Source organism: Caretta caretta, chromosome 9 (assembly GCF_965140235.1).
Source record: "Caretta caretta isolate rCarCar2 chromosome 9, rCarCar1.hap1, whole genome shotgun sequence".
Classification (NCBI taxonomy): domain Eukaryota; kingdom Metazoa; phylum Chordata; order Testudines; family Cheloniidae; genus Caretta; species Caretta caretta.
Window position 1 is genome coordinate 101,559,837 of NC_134214.1, and position 15,822 is coordinate 101,575,658.

Below are 15,822 nucleotides of genomic sequence, written 5' to 3' on the forward strand. Positions count from 1 at the left end.
CTAGACAGTCATTTCCCATTTTGTTTGTGTGTAACTGATTGTTCCTTCCTAAGTGGAGTACGTGGCATTTTTCCTCATTGAATTTTATCTTATTTACTTCAGACCATTTCTCCAGGTTGATGCAATGAAAAATCTCTGTGGTAAATGCTACAACAACATGCATAAGCTCTTGCTGGTCAAGCTGCCTCTTACTGTTTTCAGAAAGGAACAATAGTCAAATGAGGTTCTTGGTGTTTTACTATGTACCTGGTGTTGCAGTGATCAGGGGCAGCCCGGGCAGGGGAAATTTTTCTGCAGGGGTGGCAAGAGACATTTACATCTTCACCCTGGGACAGTCACTGCTCTTGGCACGTCAATGGGTGATGATTTTGTTTATAAAACGTTTTGTCTAGGGGCTAGTTAATGTAAAGCACCCCTCGGTAGCTCTCACAGAAAGGATCTTTCCATAAAGGAGGGCCTGCTTGCTGTGTCATTTTTTTTCTTTAGAATACAATGGGGCTGAGTAACTGCTCCCCTCTTGTGTGAATCAACATTTGTATGACCTGGTCCTTAGCCCCCAAAGCATTAAACATTTGGGACCCAACGAGAAGGTAACATGAATTCTTAGCACCATATAGTGCCCCGCTTGGAATAAGCATTCGTGGGATCTAGTCAGAGCATTTAATAACCTTGAGTAAGTGCAATGACTGGCACCAGATAACTCGTGGGCACGTCTCCACTGGAGTGGGAGATGTCATTGCCACCTCATAGACATGCCAGTACTAGCCCTGCTCAAGCTAGCATGGCTGTGTCTACCCAAGCCGGAAATTGTCCTTCCAGCGCTAGTGTAGCTGGACCCTGCGTGTAAGGCTCTGTGTAAAACACTGGCATCTTTTGGCAGCCCAGGACAGCAGTGAAGGGACACAGACCCATGGAGCAGAATGGCGGGTTGGCGGCATTAAGGGAATTTCTGTCTTAACGGGGCTAGCCTCTTTTCTTGTACCAGCGGCACAGCTGAACAGTATGGCTTGTGTGAGAAGTGGACTTATTGGTTCCCATTTAGACGATTCCAACGTGAAAGCTGCAGGCTGAAGCTTGTCTCACAACAGCGTGCCGGCAAGGCCCCAGGAAGACTGTCCCCAAAGTCTTCTGAAACCTAATCCGTGAAACTGTTCAATTGCAGCGTCACACCATCTGATCTCAAAGAGAAGGCTGCATCTCGCCCATCTGCTTTGGAAAACGAGAGGCGCTAAGGTCCATGGGTTTATTCCCATTAACACTGCCAAGGAACAGTGGCTGTTTTACCGTAACAACCAAGTAAGTGTTGGCTTAAGTTACCATGCCACAGCCATAGGAAGGGAAGACAAACGTTCAATGCGTTCTGCGGACATTCGTTTTCTTGGGTAGGGCACATTTTAATTGGGGATGGGTAGAGGAGAGAAGAAAACAAAGCGAATATTTTCTTGTCAAAAGACCATGAAAATAATGAAATAAGAATTATTAAACCAACAAAGTTTCTTTAATAAATTAATAGCAGCATCACAAAACCCTTGGGGTGAATGACCAGAAAGAAGTCGGGAGGTGACAGCATTCAAGCATTCACAGAAATGTTCCCATCTGCTGGCAGGGAGGGAATGTGGGGGTCATAAGGCTGTCCTCTCGTACGTTCATCTGAACAGGTAATATACATCCAAATATTTCAGCTAAGTAGCAATGGTCACCGGCGGTACAGGTCTCAGGGTGAAAGGCTCTTTTTTTAAACATTTATAAAAGTAGTGTAGCGTCTATGTTCACTTCTCAGTATTTACATCCAAATACAGGAGGTTCCCTTTGTATCATAACTACTGTACTTGCATGAACAGGATGGAAGGTTCCTAATCAAGAATGATCCCTGCATGTGGCCTCTGCTAAATACTAGGATGCCATGACATATGAACTGTTTATACATGTGCTATAAGCTAGTATCATTCAATTTATTGCTAGTACTTTTAAAGTCTGTGGTTGCTTTTTAAAAAATCTAGAGAGATTTATTTTTGGAAAAGATGTGCTGTGAACTCGCCCTGCAAAAATACTCAACAAAAGGAAAAAAAAAAAACAGTTCTGATCTCCTCCAGCACTTGCAGTATTTCAAACCTGAGCTAGAGAAAAGGGCAACCACCTGAGGAGGGAAGTGGAGTCATTGTCCAGTCCCTCTTCTACCAGCTACCGTGCCATTGTAGAAATACAAATGGACGCATGAGCGAGCGAGACATACTGACCATTCAGGCCAGTGTCTGTGTAGCTGCCGAATACATGCTGCACGTGTGCATGCTGCCTCCTGCAAAGCATGAGCTAGAGTCACCACCGTGGCACTCTGGTCCGATGCCAGTGTCACTCCGCTGACGGCAGGGGAAGAACTGCAGATTTACAGTGACATGAATGGGCGGAGAATCAGGCCCAGGGACTTCGGTGGGATTGCACCAGAGCCAAACTGGAGTTAATGCCGAGGTGGATCAAGCTGTGGAACCCTGTAAGTGCCACAATGCAATAACTGCGGTCAAGTGCAATTCAACAGTGTAACCCCTTCCCTAAAGCAACAGCTCCATTCTGCACTTCCTTTGTGGTTCCAGTTGGTGCCTATGAATATGACAAGCTTACAGTAAACCATTAGTCAAATGCAACTCATCCTTGACATGCGTCAACCTTGCTATTCTCAGGCTTTTCATAAGCAGAGACTGCCAGTCACACCAAAGGCACCTACTTTACAGGGATGTTGTAACGTTTGTTAATTAGTTAATGAAGGTATAAGCCGCTAAAGCAGAGGTGGGCAAACATTTTGGCCCGAGGGCCACTTCTGGGTGGGGAAATGGCATGCAGGGCCATGAATGTAGGGCTGGGGCAGGGGGTTGGGGTGCAGGAGGGGGCCTGCCCTGGCCCCGCACCGCTCCCGGAAGCAGCCAGCACCACGTCCCTGCGGCCCCCGGGGAGGCAGGGGAGAGACAGAGGGCTCCGGGCGCTGACCTTGCCTGTGGGTACCTCCCCTGAAGCTCCCATTGGCTGCGGCCAATTCCCCTTCCCGGCCAATGGGAGCTGCGGGGGGCGGTGCCTGCAGGCGAGAGCAGTGCGCAGAGCCCTCTGCCCCCGATCCCCCAGGGGCCGCAGAGACATGGTGCCAGCCACTTCCGGGAGTGGCGTGGGGTGGTGGCAGTCCTGTGGGCCGGATCCAAAGCCCTGAGGGGCCAGATCCGGCCCATAGTTTGCCCACTCCTGCACTAAAGGCTAGGTCTGGCATGATGCAGAGTTCGGAGCAAGGGGTGGTGCATTAATTGCATCACCCCAAGCAGCGCTGTGCTCCAGGCCCTCACCCGAGTCACAGTTTCTCGCCTACTTCCTCGTAGATCCTGGGGCCAGTCGCTTACTGTTGGTTTATACCAAGTAGGCTGGTGCGCTTAGCCCGTTCCTGGGATGGAACAAGCAATGGCCTTGCTTACTCTGATGCACCTGGGCTCATGGTGCTAGGAAGGTTCTTTTGCCCTTGGGGAGGCTCACAGTCCAAGGCATAAGGAAACAGCAGCCCTCCCAACACAAGCACGAAGTCTGGGTTGCGGTGGCAGGGTGTGCAGAAGAAAGCAATGCTGTCTCCAGAACTGGGACACTGCCAGTCTCAGGCAGCTGAGAAAACTAACGTGAATGAGCAAGGAAATGTGAGACTGGTGAGAGCAAGAAGCTAGGAAAGATGAAACTGAGAGCTCTAATGAAACCAAAGCCCGCTTCCTGAGGTAAAGCAAATGACCTGAGTCCAATGAATCCACTCAAAGCAAACAACCTGACCCAGCAGCAAGCGAAGGACAGTAGGCTGATCTAGCAGCTATAAATAATAGACTTTGCTTGCAACCCTTCCCTGCACTAGTGTGGCGTAAAAGCTCTGAACAGAAGCTAACAGTTGCTTCAGAGCCAGACACTGAGCCAAACTCCGTTCACCTTTCTCATGTGAGCCACCACATTGGAGTCCATCAGACAACATGCATGAGAAAGCAGATCAGAGTCTGGTCCACTGTGAGCTCTGCATCTGGTTATTTTTAGGGTTCAGGGTAGAGCCAGAGACACTCTGCTTACAAAGAAAGGGTCAAGACAGTTTGGTGGTTTTAATGCTGCCTTTCTAAACCAGTAGAAGATTTCAGGATCCCAGGATCAAATGATCCTGAAAGGCCAGGACTGCAGAATCGAAGTGGGAAATCAGAACTGAAAACAGCTCTCCAGCGTGAAAGGTGGGGCATTGCCCCACTATGTCACCCAGCCCGACCCCCATGTGACCAGTCTGGTTAGCCAACTGTTCCATTGCAGTACTGCTATGCTTTAGCTGAGGGATCCCTTCCAGGATGCTGGTAAGATTTGGTGTTGCACTGTTGCATGGCACATAACATGGGCGAGGATTTAAAGTATATATTTACCGTCAACTTAAAAAAGTTTTCCTTGATCTATAACTATGAATGGGCCACTCTGGACTCCAGCAAATGCCACCTGAGTAAGTATTCAGCATTTTTGTTCATACGCTGGAAGAAAATGTCAGCATTTTGTCCATGATGTAAGCAAAATACCAGATATTTTTGATCTAGTAGCAACAGTAAATATAGAACCTTAAACCTCACTGCAGTGTATGTATGATTTAAAGCACTGGGCTGGAAAGATGAATTTTTTAAAAAAAAGCTTTGTTCAGGATGCAGTATTTACATTGTTCTTTGAGTGACACATACGTTTTTACACAGGTATATTTCAGCTGCAGAGCCACGGGTGTGACTCGATTACACACAGCTCACCCTTTCGCTTACAACATTGCAGCTGTTTATCGACGGCTCTGAAGTCCCCGGTTGCATTTCTAAGCCCTCCTCAGTTTCATCCAACTCCATGCTGTTGAGTTCATTGCCATTTCGGTAGCTATTTAAAGTAAGGTCTTTCCTGTACGAAGCTGTGGAAGCGACATTCAGACACTGGTTTTGTCGCAGTGTCGATTTTTTATTGGGCTTGTACTGGCAGCAGATGTAGTTGGCAAAAGCCCTGCGATAGGTTTTATTGAAGAGCGTGTACACCAGGGGGTTAATCCCAGAACAAATGTAACCAACCCAAACAAACACACCCATGAGTTCACCCAGGAGGCTCTCATCACAGGCTTCCTTGCAAAGAACGGACATGATGTTAGTGATGAAAAATGGACACCACAGGATAAGAAACAAAAAGAAGACAATGCCCAGGACCTTGGAGGCTCTGCGCTCGTTGTTGATAGACTGCATGGTCCCTTTCCGAAAGAGCACAGCTTCCTTATTTATGGGAGAGTTCAAGTGGGAGGCCGCCTCGTGGTTCTGGAGCATTGAGATGTTCTCTGTGTTGTTTTCTTTTTTGAGACAGTTCATGCTGCTCCTTCGCTGCTTGGGCACCTCGCCGTACATGAACACCGTCGCTTGCTTCTGCAGCACCTGGACCGTCAGGCAGTATGAGATCACCATGATGATGAGCGGGATAAAGAATGCCACAAAGGACCCAATAAGGACAAAGTTCTCATCATTCAGAACGCAGCTCCCATTCACAAACACCCTGGAGTCATCCTGCAATCCTATGACTGGGATGGGCAGGGATATCCCTAGAAAAGAGAGAGTGAAAGCAGACTGTTACTAAAGCATACAAGGACTCCGGAGAGCGTGTAAATGATTCGTGTCTCACATACACCGCATTTCATCCAGTGCCTAGAGCTGTTCCAAAGAGAAGTCAGGTTTCAGAGTAGCAGCCGTGTTAGTCTGTATTCGCAAAAAGAAAAAGAGTACTTGTGGCACCTTAGAGACTAACCAATTTATTTGAGCATGAGCTTTCGTGAGCTACAGCTCACTTCAGTATCCCCAGGAGGAACAAGAACACCTGTTGTAACGCTCATGCCCACTGGGTGGCAGCACGGCCCCAGTGACAAAGACCTGCGTCTTGGCACATGGTGCAGGCATATTGGACTCCACGCCGATGCCCTGCAACGAATCACCTCCCCAGGGTTTCAGTGTAACTCCGTCCCCGGGCTCTTATTTCTCACGTTAATTCTGACCCGCAGACGCTGTCGTGGCTGTAGACAAGGTGGCTATTTACGACACCAATGAGCTTTGCTAATGCGGGCTGGCACCCAGGTTTGGGGAAGACGTTGCGATCACAAGTGTAGGGCAGACACTCTGAATTTCTGAGGCACAGCCGGCAGGCCTGTGTGGCCAAACCGTGAACCAACAGTGCAATGACTGTGAGAGAAAACCAGCCAGTTCTTCCTAGCACTCTGGGGGAAGCACATGCTATTTTCTGGTCTCATCCTGGAAGGAGCTGACCTCAGTGGTAGCTGTGGGTGCTCAGCACCTCTCAGCATCAAGCTTCTTGTTGATATGTGTTAGGGGAGGGCAGGGGGTCTCTGTAAGCTGCACGCCTGTGTCTCTCTGGGCTATCTGCAGCGTATGCCTGGCAGTCACTCCACAGGCAGTCTTGTCCGAGGCCTGAGAGTGAAGCAATTGCGAAGTCTAGCAAGGAGGTATGCGTCAAATAGTGTCTGTCTGATTCCTGTCCGTGGGCCCAGAATGCAACAGGCTACTGCTGTGTACAGGCTAACACGGGAGGTACGCATGGTAAGAACAGGAAGGGCGGAGGTAACCGCAGCCTCCTGGTGCCAGCGAAGGGGGGAAGGAGAGGGGCGGTTGTGAATGGGCCAGTCTCTGAGCTGAAGTCAGAGGCACACAACTAAAGCTTTTGGCTTCATTCACGTTAAATGAATAAATTAAATTTTACTAGAGTGCATCTTCCGACTTCCCCAACTACTGGGTCTGCTGACAAAATTACAGGAATCCCCCTAATTGCCAAGGGGGTTTCCCTTGCTCTCCACACCCATCAATGATTTCGATTTTGATAATGGCATAGAGAGTACACTTATAAAGTGCGCAGCCGATACCAAGCAGGGAGGGGTTGCAAGTGCTGAATAATCTCAGGGAACACTGAAAAGATCAATAATTGATGAAATATGTGCTGAAGCCTTCTGCTCGTGGCTGCTAAGCCACACCCTGCTGCTCCTAGTTAAGTGTTTAGATCACCAGCAAGCTCACCCTAGGTTTATACTGTACAGTATCATCTTACTGGGTGATTATAATCAAGGGGGGGAACACTTTGCAATACCAAGACCTTTGTATACAAATTACATATCCTTTGTCTTGTGTAAAAAGAAAAGGAGGACTTGTGGCACCTTAGAGACTAACCCATTTATTTGAGCATGAGCTTTCATGAGCTACATGCATCCGATGAAGTGAGCTGTAGCTCACGAAAGCTCATGCTCAAATAAATGGGTTAGTCTCTAAGGTGCCACAAGTACTCCTTTTCTTTTTGCGAATACAGACTAACACGGCTGTTACTCTGAAATTTGTCTTGTGTGTGTCATGTTTAGAAGTCCAAAATCTTTATCTAAAAGCAGAAAGCTAAATGTGCTATTAAGCATGGTGGTGTTTTCCTGCCTTTGCTAAGTGACTTCCAGGATCTCGAAGAAGACATCTGAGAACTGTGAGGGAATTTCTGCTGAAAAGCAACAACACCTATAAATGCTTCACATACCTAACGCTTGTTCTTCATTGTCCTGAGCTACATCTCCATGATCCAGCGCGCTCTCTCTCTCTCTCTCTCTGCAGACTGCCAAAGTGCACATCCAGGCTCTCATCATCTCATGTCTTCACCAATTTAATTGCCTCCTCTCTCACCTTAACTATGAAAACCTTAATCCTCTCAAGTCCATTTAACACCCTGCTACTAAAAAACTTCTTAGCTTCTTGGTTCAGTTGCTTAACAATTACTGGACAGCCCTTCCACACGTGAGTAATCCAAATGAAATCAATGGAGTTATATCGGAATAAAACTGGGCTAGTGCATGTCCGAATAGATTTTTTGCTACAAGTTGTTAGTAAAAAACAAGCCCACTGTATTCAGAAAATAACAAGGGGCCAAATTCAAGCATGGTGCAACTTCACCGAGTTCAATGGAGTTCCACCAGGTTTGGATTTAGCCCACAGTGATTAGATGAACATTCAGGGTGTCATTATGAGCACATAAATAGGCAATGCTTTTGTATATTATGGAACCCAAGTCCCTTCTCAGTCACACTGCCATGAATCAAGAATATATTTATATCCTGTATTTATATTTTAAGTCAAAGCAGATAGCTCTGTGGAAAAATAACTGCAGTCCTATTTTCATATCGATAACTGCAAGTGAAAAATGTTTGTGAAAAAAGTTTTAAAGAATTCTTCTTGGGAAATGCTGGTCTCCTGAAAACTGATTGTTTGGCAAACAGGATGCATCAGGCAGACCTGTCGCACTTCTAAAAACACTGTTTGTAACTTTCACATCTAAGAAAATTAACTGAAACATACCTAAATTCTGATGGCTGACGTGTATATTCTACTCTGGATGCATCTGATCGGAGTCCTATTTCTTAACAAAAGGTGAATATTTAATTTTGTGATGCAGCAAAACCCGTTGTTGCAGGAACCATTTGGCGGCAGGGAAAGGAAAAATCTCTGTTCTGAGAAGGGGAAAGGAAATGACTTAGGAACTGGTGTCAGTGTCACACTTGATTTCAGAGCTTGAGATGTCCAGGGTCAGAAGTGAGTCAGATTTTAAAGCCAGAAGGGACCATTATCTCATCTAGTCTGACCACCTGTGTAACAAAGGCCATTAAATGTCACCTGCTTACCCCTGTATTGAGCTCAGTGTCTGATTAAAACATGTCTTCCAGAAAGGGAGCCTGTCTTCATCTGAAAGTATCAAGAGATGGAGAGGCCACCACTTCCCTGGGGAGTTTGTTCCAGTGGTTAATCACCACCACCATTGTTAAACATTTGTTCCCAGTTTGTAATTTGAAATTCTCTGGCTTCAGCTTCCAGCCACATGTTCGTGTTCTGCCTTTTTCTGCTAGACTAAAGAGCCCTTTAGTACCCGGCATCTTCTCCCCAGGAAGATACCGACACACTTTACATCACTTCTCAGTCTTCCTTTCGATAGGTTAATCAGATTAAGCTCTTTAAGTCTCTCACTGTCAGGTATCTTCTCCAGCCCTCGAATCACTTTTGTGATTCTTTTCTGCTCCCTCTTCAGTTTTTCAACATCCTTTTTCAGATGTGGGCACCGGACCTGGACTCAGTGTTCCAGGATCGGTCTCACCAGTGCCGTGAACAGAGGTAAAATCACCTCCCTGCTGTGACTCCCTATTCCCCTCTGTATACAACCCACCCCCAGCATCACCCTGGGAACTCATGTTCAGTCCACTATGACCCCATCATCCATCCCAGAGTCCCTGCTGTCCCGGATACAGTCCCTCATTCCGAGGGATGGCCTGAGTTCTTTGTTCCTAGATGTAGAACTTTGCACGGGGCTATATTAAAACACACTGTGTATGAGTGGGCCCCGCTTGCCAAGCGATCCAGATTGCTCTGACTGACTGCCCTGTCCTCATCATTGTTTACCACAACTCCGCCAGTTTCTGTTTCATCTGAACATTTTATTTCATATTTCATTCCAGATTACTGCTGAAAATGTTGAATAGCGTCAGGCCTAGTACTGATCCCTGCAGAACCCCACTAGAAACACCCCTATTTGAGGATGATTCCTCATGGACGACAACTTTTTGAAATCTATCCGTTAGCCGGTTCTTAATCCATTTCACATGCGCTCTCTTGATACTCCGCGGTGGTCAGAGATGGCGGATGATTCAGAAAGCTTGGGATTATGACAGATTCCAATTTCTAGGAGGGCACTTATTCATTGACCTTGAAGAAGAAAGGTTAGAAAAGCGCAATGAACACGACAACTGCAGCATGGAGAACATCAGAGCTTTCCAAAGACTGACAGCAAAGAGATCTTTAGAAGTTGACTAAAATATGCAAATATTTCCGCATAAATTCCTTGCTTTAATCAAACCTTGCTGTCCTGGTTTCGAGGTTTTGCAGGGGTGCTCCTCTCTCCCCGTCTGTCTCAAGCCCCAGTACTGCAGCACTTTTACTGTGTAGCAGAGGCAGATCCTTTGACTCACGGATGCTGTGGATGCGAGTGGGCAGGAGAACGCTCGCCATCGGATATGGGAGTGCACTTGGCTAGTCTCTAGGAGTGTGTTACAGAATGACAGGACAGCAGGTTTCTATTAGGGAGTGGGTGCAACCGTTCAGTTAAGATAAGAAACACCCTGTATCCCAAACATTGCCCCATTATTCACAGATAACCTCTTTCGGGCTGTAAGAGTCTTCATCCCCAAACAGTCCTCCCTCCAGCCTGTGGTACCATCTGAGCTACTCGGTTGTCTCCTTGGGAGAAACATCCAGCTCCTGGATGGTGGTTAGACCAGCTAGCCCTGCATTGTCAGGCACAATTCTGATCTCATTCAGTCTTCGTGTACCAGTGCTTGACTGGAGCTATTCCTTATTCACAACCCAAGGACTGAGATCAGGATGAGGGCCAGAGGCGTATTTTCGAGGGCACCTAGATGGGCCACTCTTGTAACGCCTGTTCTGTAGCACAGTCAGGGGCCACCTCTAAATCTGCTCCTTACTCAGGACTCACCTTCCGGGAGTGGCTAAGTGACATCCTCCTTCTCCTCTATTCCACCTTCCTCCCTTTCTCCTGACCGCAGCCATCCTCTCCATCACCCATCTTTGCAATCTGAGGGCTGTCTTTGGCTGCCTTTCTCTCCCCCATCCATGGCATGGCCAGCAGAACACACATGGAAACCGTGTGTTACTTAGCTGAGCTGTGACCGCAGAAACAGAACTTATGAGGGCAAGACTGGGACTTGTCCTGAGTCGTCTCCCTGCCTTGCCCATCACAGACAGAGGAGAGAAGCCATAGGAGGTTGCTACTCCCCAACCTGCACAGCTGGGCAGGGCCCTGACTCCACCCCTTGGCAGGCCACCTACTGCAGAGGGAGCCAATCTGCTGCATGTATAGACCAGGAGCAGATTACTTCCCCCTGCAAGTGCTTTATAAATTACACTGATTTTCACATGACTCGTGTGACTTAATGTACTTTAACTGTTTGCATTACGGTATTCACTGGATAACAACTAAAGAGAGACATTATTGGAGAAGGAAAGCACAGCTTACTACCAGGAATGTAATGATGTTGAGTCCCAAACTAGCCAAGATGAGAGAGGTCTACAGCAGGTTATGCTTATGACAGCTCAATTCTTTCACTCCCGAGTCAGTTGGTCTGTCAGACAATAGCCACAGAACCTTCTTCTGAGCCTTTCACCTATGATCCAGAGTAGAATCAGCGGACATCCTTACTGAAGGACAGTCGGTCTGATTCAATGTGCTGAGCTTACAAAGGGATGGTCTTAATTCTGTGGAGCCTTTTCCAGCTAACTCCAGTGACCCTAGTCTGACCTACTTGACAGCAATTTTCCTAAAGGTACACTCGTAACACAGCATTCTCCCCAAATCTGGCAAAATGTACAAGTTTACTAAGAACCCTTTGTAGCTCTTCAAGGGAGGCCATCTTTTTGTTCTGTGTTTATACAGTGCTTAGCACAATGGGGTGCTGGGTCCGTGATTGGGGCCGAAAAGCACTATAGCAATGCAAAAAAATAACTATTATGTAGTAGACTTCAAGGCAGCCTTTTCCTTTCCTGGAGCTGACTGGCATGCAACAGATCACAACAATTTCCAACCAACCCACTACTGGGGTGCTCAATGCATCATTAGCCAAGTGGCCTCTGAGTGGGAAGTCTCATTTCAGAGCAGCACACAGTGGAAAGACCAGTGGGATAGTCTTCCTGCACCCCCTGCTTTCAGATTTTTGCATCTTCTCTTTGGCACAGGGAGAGCAAGAGGAAAGGGAGACAGAGCAAGACCCTTTGGACAACAAATTCAATTACAGTTGTTGTCTTAATGCCTGTTTCTTGTCATCTTTTAAGGTGTTCTCAAGCCAGCAGCTCAATTCTCTGAATGTTGCTGATGCCGTAGTGGTCACAGAGGGCAGGCACTCCTCACAGCATAGTCTCAGTTTATAAAACAACAGCACAAGTGACCTCCAACACATCTTTGTCAAATATTTTATTATTTGATCCAAAGATAGTCTTGTAAAAAATGCCCAAATGTACATCTACCATTGAAAATGTGACAAAGTCTCTCACTGTGAGCAGACAACAAAACCCAGCTGAGTCAAAAGCAATTTTGGATTGGGTATTCTTTGAAAAGATCTGTTCCAGGAATAATGATCTGGAGGCAGATCTCTGCCCTGTGCTATACAGGAGCTCAAACTAGATGATCACAATGGTCCCTTGTGGCCTTGGAATCTATGAGCACTAACTAAGTTTTTTTTGCCATTTAATTTCCTCGTGTTTTGAACCGAAAGAAAACATGTTGGTTGGAGCTAGTGGTCATTGTAGCAGTGGTAGCTAGCATGGAAGTGGAGCGGCCTACTGATCCTGGCCCTATACGCGTCTCCTCCACACAGCCCCACCAACCAGCCTTGTCCCTCCCAGTCTGGCCATCCTCCCAGCTGGCCCCACCGTACTGTTTTGTCCAGTCTTCTCCCCACCCCATGTTGCAGGGGGGGGGGGGGGGGGCGGCAGGGATGTGTCCTGGATGCGCCTATGTGGCAGTGTACCCAGGTTTCCAACTGGACCCAGCCTTGAAACCCAGCTATCCCCCCAGGCATGACGAGAGAACCCAAAGACTCTTCTTAGAGCCACCCCACGTTTCTGAAAAGGAGCTGTATTCTGTGTGCTGCTTGGCCCCTCCCATCTCTCCTTCCCCAAAGCACGCTCAGCGAGGGCTGAAGTGGGGATAAGCCCAGCTGAATGAGAGGGAGATGAACACAGCCTGAAACCGCAGTCTGCGTGTTCCCGTCCTCCCTCCCCAGAGCTGGAGAGCCTGCGATATGCCACGAGCATGCCCATTCTGCACTGCTCACCCAGATCCTGTACACGTGGGTTGGGGGTGGGGTCGGGAGATTGACAAGCCCGCCCCATGTCCCAGCTCAAGTAAGAGAGGTCAAGGAGTAGGGGATTTCAACCCCCATAGATGAGCTGGGGGCCCCAAGATCATGGCACATATGTGGGAGGGGAACGTAGAGCTGACTGGTGCCTCTACCCCTATTTCCCCAAGCCCCCTCATTGCTCACCCTCATGTCTCCCTGCCCTGTGTTCCCCATTCCCCCAGCTGGCCCCCCAAACCTCTCTTACCACCCATCCCCGCTTCTCCCTCTCCCTGCACTACCCCCAACCCCTCTCCAGACTTCCACCACCAATCATCTCCACTCCAGCTAGCATTGGCATGTGTAATTTATTTTCTTTTTAAAAATCATTTCAGTGCCTTCTGAATAGTCTGCTGTTTTCAGACCCCATTTCTCCAAACTAAAGTACTTCCTTGGACAGAGGTACATTGGAGCAACACACCTCCCTTGTCGACGTTCAGATTTCTGCTCTGGGTGGGATATGAACTCACAGTGCCTGTGTGGGACTCAAATTCAATGACCAGAACTATCTCTCTGAGCTGCACAACTGTGAATTTTAGCTGCTTTTCAACACGTGTGGTCTCTCTCTCTCTCTGCATATGCACTGTGTAATCCAGGAGGTCCGTGAGCCCCAGAAATTCTTGCTAGTGTGCCTACGGAGGAGTAAACTCTTCTTCAAATAATGTTGCAATCTGATTTCCCCCAAAGGCTAGTGGGTGGCATGGGCTCTGCTGGGGTGACTCTCATTCTTTTGAGACCGTGGTTTGGTGATCTCAGCCCTGGTTTGATCTCTAGCTGTATGCAAAAATGCATTTCCAAAAGGTCAACTTTTCAGAAATCTGGGTTTTTCCGGGGGGGGGGGGCAAGATCTCAGGAACCCCCTGTTGAAACAGCCCCAAATTTGGATCACTGACCAAACCCTGCACCTCCAAGAGGCGCACAAACTTTCAAGACTATCTAAGTAACTGTGCGGACTTCAGAGCACTTAGAAGAGTCAAGCTTTAAACAGAAAGCCTGTCTTGACCCTAACTGTAGCAGAGTACTAACAGATAAGAGAGACAAAGGCTGGGAGAAAGGCAATATCTGTTTTTCACAGATAGGGAACTAAGGCACAGAAATAAACCACTTATGCAAGGTCACACAAGGGATCTGTAACCAATGCAGGAATTGAACCCTGATCTCCTGAGGCCCACTCCAGTATGACAACCGCAAGCCCAGCCCTACTCCCCAAGCAAAAGTGGAGAGTAACATAGTGTCAGAGACACCTGGCAGTGCTGATGCCTCCTCCATGATCTCTTAGGGCCCCAAAGAAGAGCTCCTTCATTTCAGGCTGAGGAGCACATCAATCCGCTTTCACGTCACTGTCACCTCTTGTCTGTGCACCACGTTTGTTATTTTCATGAATTACATCTTACTTTGGGTTTCTGCAGACACAAGGTTTCCTGTCTCGTTAGCATTCCTGGGTCACTGGGTGCCAGTCAGCTGAAGACAAGTGGCTATCATTAAGGAACGGGTTTGTGAGAGGATTTAATGAACAACCAAGACATGGTGAGGGTGACGTCTTTTTTTTAATTGGCCAGTGTATTAGAGCAGAGCTCCTTTTAGGATGAAATTCTGAACCTGTATCTGCTTTTCAGTCCTTGACTCAAATAGTCTGCTATCTTTGGGCCAGATCTTAAGCTGGGATATGTCTGCATAGCCTCACGTTAGACAATGGAGCTTTGCCCATCCACAGCAGCTGAGGAACAAGTCCTGCATGTGCAGAAGTCCCATGAAGGTCTCCATTAGCAGTCAGTATTACAGAATATTGGAGACAAGAGACTGCCTGAGGCCACATTTTCAGCTGGTGCAAATCGATGAAGCTCTAATGACTTCAATGGAGATGCACCGATTTGTGTCAATTATGTGCTAATTGGGCCTACAAATTTACTCTAATTATGAGCTGAACTGTAAAAAGTATGTGAAAGTTCCTGAGATGTTACACTAACCGATAATAACAAATATTGATGGGAAAAGGCACAAAAGGGAGACAGACAGACTAAATTTGTCTTAACAAAAAGGCCTCCAGGACCATGTTAAGATCAGGCTTGATGGACAAGAAAATGTGGGTCTGGAAATCAGTGAACCAAAATTGGGGTGTTGGAAAGTAGGCCTAAGTGGTGAACAAAATAACAAGGGGATGGGCTATTCCACCTATCACCCCCTTGTGGGGCCCTTACAGAAAGAGACTTTGAGGGGAAAATAGGGAATAAGAGACAGAGGCTACTGGAGTGGGCGTCACCATCCTGGCTGCCACTGGCCCTTCCTCCTGGGACCCTGGGCCTTCTTGTCAGCCTGATCCTGAGAAATGTCCTGACCAGACTGGGCCAGAGAGGGGGGCCCCTACCAAGTTAAGCTGAATCCCAAACACCACCTGGGATGAAATGGAGACTTAATAACAACAGTTCTAGCCAATCTCAACTACCTTCTTCTCATCTCCCAACAGGACCTGAACCTGAAAGGGGGTTCCAAAGAGGATGGCTCTAGACTGTTCTCAATGGTAGCAGATGACAGAACGAGGAGTAATGGTCTCAAGTTGCAGTGGGGGAGGTTTAGATTGGATATTAGGAAAAACTTTTTCACTATGAGGGTGGTGAAACACTGGAATGCGTTACCTAGGGAGGTGGTAGAATCTCCTTCCTTAGAGGTTTTTAAGGTCAGGCTTGACAAAGCGCTGGCTGGGATGATTTAACTGGGAATTGGTCCTGCTTCGAGCAGGGGGTTGGACTAGATGACCTCCTGGGGTCCCTTCCAACCCTGATATTCTATGATTCTAGGACAGCTATCACCATCAAAGAGCCTGTTGGACAAGGAGTGGGGGTTCC

At 47.5% G+C, this 15,822-nt stretch overlaps 1 protein-coding gene across 18 annotated transcripts in view; it reads right to left on the reverse strand.

The window, feature by feature from the left end:
• Nucleotides 1–1,476: 1,476 nt before the first annotated feature.
• HTR2C (5-hydroxytryptamine receptor 2C) overlaps nt 1,477–15,822 on the reverse strand; it is a 459,369-nt gene continuing 445,023 nt past the window's right edge. For all 18 annotated transcript variants that reach the window (XM_075132608.1, XM_048864037.2, XM_048864038.2 and 15 more), the window contains one exon: nt 1,477–5,593. In XM_075132608.1, the coding sequence (XP_074988709.1) occupies nt 4,761–5,593 (833 nt within the window). In that variant the 3' untranslated portion in view covers nt 1,477–4,760. The remainder of the gene's footprint in view (nt 5,594–15,822) is intronic.